General features: G+C 45.0%; 1 protein-coding gene across 1 annotated transcript in view; it reads right to left on the minus strand.

The window, feature by feature from the left end:
- FNDC3B (fibronectin type III domain containing 3B) overlaps positions 1-14,749 on the minus strand; it is a 366,117-nt gene that overhangs the window by 99,692 nt on the left and 251,676 nt on the right. The window contains exons 10-11 of the mRNA XM_048864394.2: positions 14,553-14,691; positions 13,312-13,365 (exon numbers count right to left, since the gene is read on the minus strand). Coding sequence (XP_048720351.2) covers positions 13,312-13,365; positions 14,553-14,691 — 193 coding nt within the window. The remainder of the gene's footprint in view (positions 1-13,311; positions 13,366-14,552; positions 14,692-14,749) is intronic.

Below are 14,749 nucleotides of genomic sequence, written 5' to 3' on the forward strand. Positions count from 1 at the left end.
GACATATTAAAATCAGTTGACAAACACAGTTATTGGATAGAAAACATCTTGGAGAAAGAATGGTAGGTGATGCTTCGCAGTTCAGGGGCAGCATGTCTCAGTATCTAGGTTATGCAAAATCTATCCACTACACCCACTGTATTAACAAAAAGAAAAGGAGTACTTGTGTCACCCTAGAGACTAACAAAATAGCTCACCTTTCCTGATCACTCTTGTTACAATCTGTATGGTAACACCCATTGATTCATGTTCTCTGTGTATATAAAATATGTATGTTCATGTTCTCTGTGTATAGAAAATCTCCCCACTGTATTTTCCACTGTATGCATCTGATGAAGTGAGCTGTAGCTCACGAAAGCTTATGCTCAAATAAATTTCTTAGTCTCTAAGGTGCCACAAGTACTCCTTTTCTTTTTGCGGATACAGACTAACACGGCTGCTACTCTGAAACCTGTATTAACAAAGTGCAAGTTAGTAAGTGCCAGGTTATTAAGAGAAGGTCTTCTTTTTAAGAAACACACTTCTGCAGACTCAGATCCTTTTAATGATGATTTTATTGTACAACCCTTTAAAAACTTTCCTGATTCTACTACATTTGATGCATTTGCAGCAGTGGTTTTTGTTCCTCTTCTTTTTTGTTTGAACCTCAAGTTTATTTGATCATTTTTCTTCGATTATTGGTTTATAATGATTATTTATCTGGCAGACAAATGAGGACCTAAATGAAAATTCTGCCTTTTGCTCCCCTCACTAAAAAAACCTCTTGTAGATTCGCGTGAGCGAATGATGAGTGGATTTATTAAGACATACAGTAAGGGGAGTCCTGGCTGAAAATGAAGCAGTCACGGGTGATTCTGACACAGCAGTATAAATGATAATTTCTGAATTAGGAGCAAAGGGTCATCTCCAAAGAATTCCAGCATATTATATCATGCAACTATAATTTTCATAAAGTTTGGTCAAACCTTTGCAATTGTGCAATCTCTTCCCCAACCTCCCCTTCCTCCCCGCCCCCAAAAACCCTCAGCATACAGTAGATGACAATGTTCAACTTTATAACAACATAAATCTGTTAATGTATAAATTTGCTGGTATTGCACATGATGATGGCCTAGTCCACGTTTATTGGTATTTACAATTACTCAGACTGTCTAGTATTTCAGATTCTATTGGCACTAATTGGAGAGGCTGGCTGATATTTCTAATGATCCTGGCATTAACAGCCTGGAAATAGTCCTTTTTTGAGATTTATGAAAGCTTTAATGCTGGCATAATTTTGGAGAACAACGGACAAGCTGGCACTGGCTGCTGTCCAGGAGTCTTACAATACTCCCAGAACCCCACCTCTTATCCTTCAAATATTTAGCTTCCAAGTTTTAATCTTATAAAGTTTCATAAATTACTTTCCACACACCTCATCGTTTCCTCAAACACATCGCTTCAGAGGGAGGAAAGACACGCCCTGTGACCTGTTCACTACTCCTTCTTTCTCCAGTCCTAAATTCCAAGATGCCCAATTCCACTCCTGATCTTTCCAATAGCAAATATCTGCTGCAGTGAGAATCAAGGCCTGCTCCATGAAACTGGAACAACACAGCTCCACCAGTCTGGTAGAAGTTGCAAATTAATTATAATAGAGAGTAACTGCAACCAGCTGAGTGGATTCCAGAAGGAAATTAAAGTTTTTGTCCCTCTATATTGGAAAGGACCTTTTAAAAAATAAAAAAGCAGGAATGCCTTTGTATGTTCTATTATTAATCTCAGCCCAGTCATCATTTACCTTAGGTTTAGTGCAGGGGTGGGCAAACTTTTTGGCCCGAGGGCCACATCTGGGTATGGAAATTGTATGGCAGGCCATCAATGTTCACGAAATTGGGGTTGGGGTGCGGGAGGGGATGAGGGCTTTGGCTGGGGGTCCGGGCTCCGGGGTGGGGCCAGAAATGAGGAGTTCAGGGTGTGGGAGGGGACTCCAGGCTGGGGTGGTTGGGTGCAGGGTGGTTGGGTGAGGGCTCCAGCTGGGGGTGAGGGCCCTGGGGTGGGGCTGGGGATGAGGGGTTTGGGGTGTAGGAGGGTGCTCCGGGCTGGGACCGAGGGGTTTGGAGGGCGGGAGGGGGATCAGGGCTGGGGTAGGGGGTTGGAGTTCCGGGGGAGGGGGTTGGGGGGGGAGGCTCAGGGGTGCAGGCTCTGTGCAGCGTTTACCTCAAGCAGCTCCAGGAAGCAGTGGCATGTACCCCCTCTGGCTCCTATGTGGAGGCACGGCCAGGTGGCTCTGGTGCGTGCTTCTCCATTGGCAGGCACCTCCCCTGCAGCTCCCATTGGCCGTGGTTCCTGGTCAATAGGAGCTGCGGGGGAGGTCAGCTTGCGGACCAGAGCCCCCTGGCTGCCCCTACACGTAGGAGCCAGAGAGGGGTCATGCTGCTGCTTCCAGGAGCCACGTGGAGCACCCCCAACCCTGTTCCCCGGCTGGCGTGCCCAGACCAGGCCAAGCCCCAGACCCTGCTCCCCAGCGGGAGCTCAACGGCAGGATTAAAACGGCTGGTGGGCCGTAGTTTGCCCACCCCGGTTTAGTCAGTGTCTGTTCAAAAGGGGGATAAGGGAAAATCTGAGCCACAAAGAGCAGTTTTCACGAATGGCTCGTTCACTGCCATGCTTATTATTGCTGACCTCATATCACAGGGTGCTCATCTGAATTCCAAAAGAGTTGAAAAGAGGGCCCGGTTCTAATCCTTTCAAAGGCAAGGGGTGTTTTTCTATTAAGCAGGATTGGGTATATAGCAGTAAGCATTAAGTTGGAGCAGTACTTAGTAAGATGCACTGATTTTATTGTTAAAGACCAGGCACTATTAAACCTTCAGCTATTTTAGGAAAACCATTTTTTACTAGTCAGACTCTGACACCTTTACAGGTCTAGGAGCTCATATGAAAAAGAAAAGAAAGGTGCCACTCTAATCTTTGTCATTCTTTACCATTTTCAAATTCTACTAAACAAACAAGCAAACCAACAAACATTAAAGCCAGCCTAATCCAAATAGGAAAACAACAACAACCCCCACCCCCCTGCCCCAATTCCTAGTATGGATTGCAGTGGGGAATGTGTTGATGTTCTTAGTCTTCAGTTTCTTCTTGCCATATTTGTAGCAGACCCTGCAGCTTAGGAAAACCCTTCAAATCCCTCATTTAGGGAAAAGAAGAAGAAACCAGGATAAAACTGGCATATAGAAATATTGAGGAAAGTAATAACGCTCCTGCTATGTGAATAGGATGGGACGCCCCTTGACTTCACTATCTGAGAGCATAACTCAGTAAGGGTATGTCTACACTACGGAATAAGGTCGAATTTATAGAAGTCGGTTTTTTAGAAATCGGTTTTATAAATTCGAGTGTGTGTGTCCCCACAGTAAATGCTCAAAGTGCATTAAGTGCATTAACTCGGCGGAGCGCTTCCACAGTACCGAGGCAAGCGTCGACTTCCGGAGCGTTGCACTGTGGGTAGCTATCCCACAGTTCCCGCAGTCTCCGCTGCCCATTGGAATTCTGGGTTGAGATCCCAATGCCTGATGGGGCTAAAACATTGTCGCGGGTGGTTCTGGGTACATATCGTCAGCCTCCCGTTCCCTCCCTCCCCCCGTGAAAGCAAGGGCAGACAATCATTTCGCGCCTTTTTTCCTGAGTTACCTGTGCAGACGCCATACCATGGCAAGCATGGAGCCCGCTCAGGTAACCGTCACCCTATGTCTCCTGGGTGCTGGCAGACGCGGTACGGCATTGCTACACAGTAGCAGCAACCCCTTGCCTTGTGGCAGCAGACGGTACAGTACGACTGGTAGCCGTCATCGTCATGTCTGAGGTGCTCCTGGTCGCCTCTGTGAGGTCGATCAGGAGCGCCTGGGCAGACATGGGCACAGGGACTAAATTTGGAGTGACTTGACCAGGTCATTCTCTTTAGTCCTGCAGTCAGTCCTATTGAACCGTCTTATGGTGAGCGGGCAGGCGATACGGACTGCTAGCAGTCGTGCTGTACCATCTTCTGCCGAGCAGTCATGAGATGTGGATGGCATGCAGTCCGTCTGCTGCCAGCCAAAGATGTAAAAGACAGATGGAGTGGGTCAAAACAAGAAATAGACCAGATTTGTTTTGTACTCATTTGCTTCCCCCCCCTCCCCTGTCTAGGGGACTCATTCTTCTAGATCACACTGCAGTCAAGATGCAGCGAGGTAAATCTAGCCATGTATCAATCAGAGGCCAGGCTAACCTTCTTGCTCCAATAAGGACAATAACTTAGGTGCACCATTTCTTATTGGAACCCTCTGTGAAGTCCTGCCTGAAATACTCCTTGATGTAAAGCCACCCCCTTTGTTGATTTTAGCTCCCTGAAGCCAACCCTGTAAGCGCCCCTCCCAGCGTCAGAGCAATGGCAAACAATCGGGCATCTGAGAGTGCTGTCCAGAGCAGTCACAATGGAGCGCTCTGATGGGGCTAAAACATTGTCGCGGGTGGTTCTGGGTACGTGTCGTCAGGCCCCCGTTCCCTCCCTCCCTCCGTGAAAGCAAGGGCAGACAATCATTTCGCGCCTTTTTTCCTGAGTTACCTGTGCAGACGCCATACCACAGCAAGCATGGAGCCCGCTCAGGTAACCGTCACCCTATGTCTCCTGGGTGCTGGCAGACGCGGTACGGCTTTGCTGCACAGTAGCAGCAACCCCTTGCCTTCTGGCAGCAGACGGTGCAATACGATTGGTAGTCGTCCTCATCGTGTCCGAGGTGCTCCTGGCCGCGTCGGCTGGGAGCGCCTGGGCAGACATGGGCGCAGGGACTAAATTTGGAGTGACTTGACCAGGTCATTCTCTTTAGTCCTGCAGTCAGTCCTATTGAACCGTCTTATGGTGAGCAGGCAGGCGATACGGACTGCTAGCAGTCGTACTGTACCATCTTCTGCCAGGCAGGCAAGAGATGAGGATTGCTAGCAGTCGTATTGCACCATCTTCTGCCAGGCAGGCAAGAGATGGGGATGGCTAGCAGGCGTACTGTACCATCTTCTGCCAAGCAGCCATGAGATGTGGATGGCATGCAGTCCTTCTGCACCGTCTGCTGCCAGCCAAAGATGTAAAAGATAGATGGAGTGGGTCAAAACAAGAAATAGACCAGATTTGTTTTGTACTCATTTGCCTCCTCCCCTGTCTAGGGGACTCATTCCTCTAGGTCACACTGCAGTCACTCACAGAGAAGGTGCAGCGAGGTAAATCTAGCCATGTATCAATCAGAGGCCAGGCTAACCTCCTTGTTCCAATAACAACGATAACTTAGGTGCACCATTTCTTATTGGAACCCTCCGTGCAGTCCTGCCTGAAATACTCCTTGATGTACAGGCACCCCCTTTGTTGATTTTAGCTCCCTGAAGCCAACCCTGTAAGCCGTGTCGTCAGTCGCCCCTCCCTCCGTCAGAGCAACGGCAGACAATCGTTCCGCGCCTTTTTTCTGTGCGGACGCCATACCACGGCAAGCATGGAGCCCGCTCAGCTCACTTTGGCAATTAGGAGCACATTAACCACCACACGCATTATTCAGCAGTATATGCAGCACCAGAACATGGCAACGCGATACCGGGCGAGGAGGCGACGTCAGCGCGGTCCCGTGAGTGATCAGGACATGGACACAGATTTCTCTGAAAGCATGGGCCCTGACAATGCATGCATCATGGTGCTAATGGGGCAGGTTCATGCTGTGGAACGCCGATTCTGGGCTCGGGAAACAAGCACAGACTGGTGGGACCGCATAGTGTTGCAGGTCTGGGACGATTCCCAGTGGCTACGAAACTTTCGCATGCGTAAGGGCACTTTCATGGAACTTTGTGACTTGCTTTCCCCTGTCCTGAAGCGCATGAATACCAAGATGAGAGCAGCCCTCACAGTTGAGAAGCGAGTGGCGATAGCCCTGTGGAAGCTTGCAACGCCAGACAGCTACCGGTCAGTTGGGAATCAATTTGGAGTGGGCAAATCTACTGTGGGGGCTGCTGTGATGCAAGTAGCCCACGCAATCAAAGATCTGCTGATATCAAGGGTAGTGACCCTGGGAAATGTGCAGGTCATAGTGGATGGCTTTGCTGCAATGGGATTCCCTAACTGTGGTGGGGCTATAGATGGAACCCATATCCCTATCTTGGCACCGGAGCACCAAGCCGCCGAGTACATAAACCGCAAGGGGTACTTTTCAATAGTGCTGCAAGCTCTGGTGGATCACAAGGGACGTTTCACCAACATCAACGTGGGATGGCCGGGAAAGGTGCATGATGCTCGCATCTTCAGGAACTCTGGTCTGTTTCAAAAGCTGCAGGAAGGGACTTTATTCCCAGACCAGAAAATAACTGTTGGGGATGTTGAAATGCCTATATGTATCCTTGGGGACCCAGCCTACCCCTTAATGCCATGGCTCATGAAGCCGTACACAGGCAGCCTGGACAGTGGTCAGGAGCTGTTCAACTACAGGCTGAGCAAGTGCAGAATGGTGGTAGAATGTGCATTTGGACGTTTAAAGGCGCGCTGGCGCAGTTTATTGACTCGCTTAGACCTCAGCGAAACCAATATTCCCACTGTTATTACTGCTTGCTGTGTGCTCCACAATATCTGTGAGAGTAAGGGGGAGACGTTTATGGCGGGGTGGGAGGTTGAGGCAAATCGCCTGGCTGCTGGTTACGCGCAGCCAGACACCAGGGCGGTTAGAAGAGCACAGGAGGGCGCGGTACGCATCAGAGAAGCTTTGAAAAACAGTTTCATGACTGGCCAGGCTACGGTGTAAAAGTTCTGTTTGTTTCTCCTTGATGAACCCCCCCGCCCCTTGGTTCACTCTACTTCCCTGTAAGCTAACCACCCTCCCCTCCTCCCTTTAATCATTGCTTGCAGAGCCAATAAAGTCATTGCTGCTTCACAGTCATGCATTCGTTATTCATTCATCACACAAATAGGGGGATGACTACCAAGGTATCCCAGGAGGGGTGGTGGAGGAGGGAAGGAAAATGCCACACAGCACTTTAAGCACAGCACTTTAAAAGTTTACAACTTTAAAATTTATTGAATGACAGCCTTCTTTTTTTTGGGCAATCCTCTGTGGGGGAGTGGCTGGTTGGCCGGAGGCCTCCCCACCGTGTTCTTGGGCGTCTGGGTGTGGAGGCTATGGAACTTGGGGAGGAGGGCGGTTGGTTACAGAGGGGCTGCAGTGGCAGTCTGTGCTCCAGCTGCCTTTGCTGCAGCTCAACCATACACTGGAGCATACTGGTTTGGTCCTGCAGCAGCCTCAGCATTGAATCCTGCCTCCTCTCATCACGCTGCCGCCACCTTTGAGCTTCAGCCCTGTCTTCAGCCCGCCACTTACTCTCTTCAGCCCGCCACTTACTCTCTTCAGCCCTCCACCTCTCCTCCCGGTCATTTTGTGCTTTCCTGCACTCTGACATTATTTGCCTCCACGCATTCGTCTGTGCTCTGTCAGTGTGGGAGGACAGCATGAGCTCGGAGAACATTTCATCGCGAGTGCGTTTTTTTTTCTTTCTAAGCTTCACTAGCCTCTGGGAAGGAGAAGATCCTGTGATCATTGAAACACATGCAGCTGGTGGAGAAAAAAAAAGGGACAGCGGTATTTAAAAAGACACATTTTATAAAACAGTGGCTACACTCTTTCAGGGTAAACCTTGAAAGTTAACATTACATACATAGCACATGTGCTTTCGTTACAAGGTCGCATTTTGCCTCCTCCCACCGCGTGAACGGATTTTGGTTGAATGCCAGCAAACATACACTGCAATGCTTTGTTCTACAGTGATTCCCCAGTACGTGTTGCTGGCCTGGAGTGGTAAAGTGTCCTACCATGAAGGACGAAATAAGGCTGCCCTCCCCAGAAACCTTTTGCAAAGGCAGAACCGCAAATGCCAGGGCAAAGTAATCCTTTCACATGCTTGCTTTTAAACCATGTATAGCATTTTAAAAGGTACACTCACCAGAGGTCCCTTCTCCGCCTGCTGAGTCCAGGAGGCAGCCTTGGGTGGGTTCGGGGGGTACTGGCTCCAGGTCTAGGGTGAGAAACAGTTCCTGGCTGTCGGGAAAACCGGTTTCTCCGCTTGCTTGCTGTGAGCTATCTACAACCTCCTCCTCATCATCTTCTTCGTCCCCAAAACCTACTTCTGTATTGCCTCCATCTCCATTGAAGGAGTCAAACAACACGGCTGGGGTAGTGGTGGCTGAACCCCCTAAAATGGCATGCAGCTCATCATAGAAGCGGCATGTTTGGGGCTCTGACCCAGAGCGGCCGTTCGCCTCTCTGGTTTTCTGGTAGGCTTGCCTCAGCTCCTTCAGTTTCACGCGGCACTGCTTCGGGTCCCTGTTATGGCCTCTGTCCTTCATGCCCTGGGAGATTTTCAGAAAGGTTTTGGCATTTCGAAAACTGGAACGGAGTTCTGATAGCACGGATTCCTCTCCCCAAACAGCGATCAGATCCCGTACCTCCCGTTCAGTCCATGCTGGAGCTCTTTTGCGATTCTGGGACTCCATCATGGTCACCTCTGCTGATGAGCTCTGCATGGTCACCTGCAGCTTGCCACGCTGGCCAAACAGGAAATGAGATTCAAAAGTTCGCGGTTCTTTTCCTGTCTACCTGGCCAGTGCATCTGAGTTGAGAGCGCTGTCCAGAGCGGTCAGAATGGAGCACTCTGGGATAGCTCCCGGAGGCCAATACCATCGAATTGTGTCCACAGTACCCCAAATTCGAGCCGGCAACGTCGATTTAAGCGCTAATCCACTTGTCAGGGGTGGAGTAAGGAAATCGATTTTAAGAGCCCTTTAAGTCGAAATAAAGGGCTTCATTGTGTGGACGGGTGCAGGTTTAAATCGATTTAACGCTGCTAAATTCGATCTAAAGTCCTAGTGTAGACCAGGGCTCTGTCTCACCACCTTTCTAGCAAGAAAACAGTATCTGCAATTCCGTTAAAGTAGCAAATGACAATTTATTTGTGCTGTGATCTAAAACTAGTGATCCCAAAGGGTTAGTGAGGATTTTGGAAATCCCCACAAGAAGATGCAGGAAACCAGATAATAAAAACCACACCCCGCTAGGTCAATTCAAGTCTCTTCGTCTAATAAAACCTGTACCCCTTGAGAAGAAACAGTTTTAGAAGAGAATATTAACCCTATACCTCTTACACAGGCTCTCAGGTACCACCATCATGTGCGTGGTACAGATAAAAACTGTCCAGAATCCAAGCTGGATCCTGTCCCAAATCACCCACTTATGTGAAATATTAGGCTGCATGACTGGGCCTTCTGGATAGTAACTGCCACATTTATTCTCTGTCCTACTGAGAAAATAAAATGATAACACACAGTACATGTAATGATCTGCTCTTTTTGGAAGACAAGAAAATCTGACAGAATGTTCTTTGGATAACTACTTGAGTCACTTCTGGAGAGCCTTGGGAATGTGGTATGTACACCCCACACAAGGGCAGTTCTGTAGTCCTGCAGAATGCATTGTTCGTGTGCTATGTCCTGATGAAGTGCTAATGACCAGCTGTAATCTTTAAATAAGCACAACCCTGGAAGTTTCAGTGACCGTGGCCATCAATGGATTTAAAGTGCAGTCCTCTTGCTGCATTTTAGGGTACTGCCTAGTCCCTTGACTGGCCAGTGGCATATCCCTTCTGCAGTTTATTTTTAAATTTGAAAATGGTGCTATCTGCATTCCTGGAAGCATTTTAAATGCTCACAATCTAACCAAAGACAGCTTGTAAAACAATAAGATATTGCTTCAGACAGAGTTTAACATTAGACACACCCCAAGGTTTGAAACATACCACAGAGTGATAGCACCTGTTACTGGTTGCTGTTATGAAGTGTTAACAAGCTGCTAAAAAACCCCATCCCTAGTGTGAACAGATTGCATGCTTTGTTCAGAGGTGGTTCTGTGGCAGTCCCATTCTTTTTCCAGGGGGAATGTGCCAGTTTGCATGATTTTTGGCTCGGTGCCTTCCCTTGATCAGTTTTATTGCTCTCTGGTTTTCACATTGCCAATTTTGTTTCTGTAGCGTGAGGTTTTATTCTTCCAGGAGTAGGTCTGATACTCTGTATTGCACTTCCCATGTTCAGAGGGCTTTTCACGGGGAACTCTCACGCCATCCCTCATTATGAAGGGGTGTAATTTTTTGAAGGCAGATTACCATTCTCAGGGTGGGTTTCTAATTGTATTTATTTGATAGATTTCTCATTCTCCGTTCATGCAACGTTCCTTCTGCTTTACAGACACAATTTAATTTCCTTTTCATCACTGATTTTCCTGTGTTTATATTTTATTCTGTGTCCTGTAGCTCATGAATGTTGCTCTAGCTGAGACCTGGCTAAGCCTTTGCTGTTGCCTGGCAAATGTTCTCCTCTTCCCCTATGTATTTGTGTCTTGATTTCACTGAGATACAGTACAGCATTGTAACAGGAAGTCTGTGCTTTCTCTTACATGCATTTGACATAACTATGTGAGAGGGTACAGAATACTGAATGTGCGCTCTGCTATGTACTTGGATGCCATAACTTGTGCAGTGAAATATGTACGTAAGTATACAGAGACATCAGAACTGCTGAAATGTCAAACGAAGGAGTCAATATCTTGCCTTCCGGAATAAATTTCTTTCAGATGGAAAAACAAGATCCTGCAGAGACAACTATCCTCTTAAACATCACCTTCTGTACTCTGGACCATCATCTACTTTCAGGTCACACATCAGTTCAGCAGTCCATTTCTGTCTGCTAATATTATTTTTTCTGTCAATACACTTCAATCTATGCATTAGTTTTCTGACAACTAGGGTACTGCAACAGCCATCTTGTTTACTCCCCACTTCCAGTAGTTCTATATTTTAATCCACTCAGAGTCATGTCAAACCATTATGAGGCATGCCAAATTAATTTATTGTGTGCATTATTCTCTCATGTTCACTGGCTGAGGATCCACTCATGGATCCAACTTCAATGTTATTACTAGGGAAGAAATGTAATCTAGTAAACTAGACCAAAGGTCTGGGAGCCAGGACTCAGCTGAAACACTGTGTTGATTGGAGCAAGTTACTTGAGACTCTCTGTACCTTAACTTACACTTCTGCAGAAGATTAGTAGTATTACACCCTTTTAAAAGATAAAAATGCTATGTAAATGCAAAGTATTCTTCTTCTTCTTTGTCAAAACCCTTTCTATGTTATTATTTAAGATCTCTGTAACAGCAAGAATGTTTTTATTGACTTCTATGGGCTCTGGATCAGACTCTAAGGCACATGATGCAATTTACACCCTAACCAGGTATTCACATTCTATTAATGGTATGCTATCGGTTTCTGCTCTCTTTCATTCTCTTTTTGCATGTTTTAGAAATATCCCATATTTTGGCACCTCACCCTGGTTTGGTGATAGTCTCCCATGGAAATGAAGAGGAGTTCTGCCTGAGAAAGGTTGGCACTATTTGGATCCGGTTGCAGAAGGTGTGATGTCTTGCAGGACTTATGCCTCTGATTATCCTGGCCTAGATCTTTTTGGTTCTCCTGACTTGTTTTCTGCTTTATTCTCATTTTCACTTTCTGCTCTGCCTTCCCTGGATTATGGTGCATGAATGTGTGTCTGATGCTGAACAAGTAATATATGAGAATAATCAATAGAAGGATTTTTTCCCCCCACTGAACTCTTCTCCAGCTTGCATTTTATTTTATATTTTATTTTATTTTTAATGGTTGCTAACCTTTCCTTCCATTGTGCACTGTGGGCAGTGAGCCATTCTGCAGCTATTGTTTAATTTATTTAGTTCAGTGGGTTTCTCTTCATTCAGGGCACACTTGCTGTGATATTGCATAGAATGAATGTTTGTATAGTGTGTGCTTCCAGATGTTAGACGTAGTATAATAATCTGGGAATATGTCAGTAGCCAGCAATTGAAGACTGCTCACAAAATAATATCCTTATATAAGGCAGGTAGATGTTTTTCACACAGCATAACTAAACAACTCCTTCCAGACCTCCCACTCCTGCTTTTGGCACCTCATTTCATGCTGGCCCCAAGCCTGGAAGCCCCTCTGTGATCCCACTATGATTCTGTCCTCACATCTGTAAAGTCTCCTTTCAATACACGCTTATTCCATGAAGATTATATTCCCTAGACCTCCCCTTGGAAAAGTGGTGCCAAAATAGTACTGGCATAATGGAAGAAAACAAGAGGCATGCTCAACAATTCTGCTCCATCAGCTGCTTTTTTCACTGCCCCCCCACGGATATATTGTCTACTTAAAATATAAGCTCTTTGGGACACAGACCTCATCTTCTTTTTATAGTCTCTGTAAAGCAACCAACAGTGTGGCCACTATATAAATGATAACAGGTTTCAGAGTAACAGCCTTGTTAGTCTGTATTCGCAAAAAGAAAAGGAGGACTTGCGGCACCTTAGAGACTAACCAATTTATTTGAGCATAAGCTTTCGTGAGCTACAGCTCACTTCATCGGATGCATACTGTGGAAAATTCAGAAGATGTTTGTTTTTATACACACAAATCATGAAAAAATGGGTGTTTATCACTACAAAAGGTTTTCTCTCCCCCCACCCCACTCTCCTGCTGGTAATAGCTTATTGTAAGGAGAGTGATCACTTTACATAAGCTATTACCAGCAGGAGAGTGGGGTGGGGGGAGAGAAAACCTTTTGTAGTGATAAACACCCATTTTTTCATGATTTGTGCGTATAAAAACAAACATCTTCTGTATTTTCCACAGTATGTATCCGATGAAGTGAGCTGTAGCCACGAAAGCTTATGCTCAAAGAAATTGGTTAGTCTCTAAGGTGCCACAAGTACTCCTTTTCTTTATATAAATGATACTATTAATTTGAAGTCAATAGGAATTTTCTATGAGAAAGGACTGCAGGATCAGATCCTAAGCTCTTTGGGGCAGGGATTGTATTTTTGTTGTGTGTCTGACCCCTAGCAGAGTGGGGTCCTGGTCCGTGACTGGGGCTCCTAGACACTACTGCATTATAAATAAATTAATTAATAAACTCATTGCACCAAACACCTGATCAGGAAATAAATGAACGTATAAGGTGCAAAATCAAAATGCTACACACAAGAACACGTACGGAAAATCAACTTCCCCATCTTTCCTTTCTATTGAATGCCCTCAGGAGTTCATTTTCCTATGGTTTGCTTCTCCAGTGTTTGATTCTTTTTCTTTACACAACACATCCATGAAATCAGAATGTTATTTAATAAGTAATTTCATTTTTTGATGTTTCTGTAACTAGTTACCACTCACCTCATCCCACTCTAGCAGGTAGCTGGTGATTTTTGAACCGTTGTCAATGGGTGCCTATAAACAAAACAAACAAACAAAACATGAGATCTTGGAAAGACGTTTACAAAAACATTTCCTTCCCCCAGCCAAATGGCTATGTTTTAAAATGAAACCAGAGATCTTGTTTTGCACACAGCTTGGCAAACATTTTAGTGGATAGTAACAGGATGAAAGTAATTAAGTACATTTTAAAAAGTAAGTCATTTTAGTGTTTGTGAAAGGTACTACATTAAGAGATCACAAATATGATGTCTTTAAAAAACCAAAAACCAAACCTACAGCATGGGCAGCAGCAATGCAAGCTGTCATATTATCTGGCCATTATGCCTCACCTGGAGGGACCAGATCTCGGGATTTGAGGGCTGTCCAGATGCCACGTTCTATTTAATCATTGAGAATGCCAACAGAGTGCTCTGTAGTGCCACCTGTCTACCAGGAAGTAAACTGAAATTGGCAAAATTATGGGTAGGCTTGGAAAGATTAGATTTTTATTGGTAAATGTTGGCAAACGCCGATTTCACTCTACACACACAAACTGACAAAAATATTTCCATGGATAATAATCAAAATATACAGATCAGCAAAGTAAGAAAAACGCTGCTTGAGAACTTATTAGTCATTCAGGATATTTACTTTGTATATTTTGACGTGATGTTGACAATTTAACAATTATATAGTTTTAACTTTTTGAATTTCAACATGTATTGTCATAAAATAATTATTGTCTGGTAGTCCTCCCCCCCAATTTTCCTTCAACTGTGAACAGTTAAATCAATAAAAATAAAAAATGCTTAAAAATAAACATTGATAATGTCCATCAAAATAAAAATAAATAAATAAATAAATAAATAAATAAATAAATAAATAAAATTTAATTCTGCCAACCCTAATTATAGATCATCAAACAGACATCATATGGTAACAAAATACCATCACTAGTCAACAAAGTTTGGATTTAGAACTGGCAAAAGGTTTCAAATCTTATTTCCAAACCTCTAATACATGCATTTCCCCAATATATGTAATTTTTGAATATTATTTTAGGATATCTCAAACAATGCAATGAAATATTTTAAAACACATAATTCCCCCAGTGGAAATCAACAGAATCACAGCACTAAATAATTTAAAATGGTTACGTGATTATAGGTAACTGTATTTCACTTTGTTTTTCTAGGTTTCATACACGTTATGTCACTTACCTTCCATTGTAAGGTTAGAGAACTTTTGGTCCTGTGTGAGGATTTGGGTGGAAAAGGACATTCTGGAGCACAGCTGTGAGTGGTGAAGCTAATTGGTTCTGAACAGGATCCCTTTACTGAATTGTACACTGCATATACCCTGAAAATGAACACGTATGAATTTATGAATTTGCTGACAATTAAAAAAGGAGCTTTGC

Source organism: Caretta caretta, chromosome 9 (genome assembly GCF_965140235.1).
Source record: "Caretta caretta isolate rCarCar2 chromosome 9, rCarCar1.hap1, whole genome shotgun sequence".
In the NCBI taxonomy this organism is placed as follows: Eukaryota; Metazoa; Chordata; order Testudines; family Cheloniidae; genus Caretta; species Caretta caretta.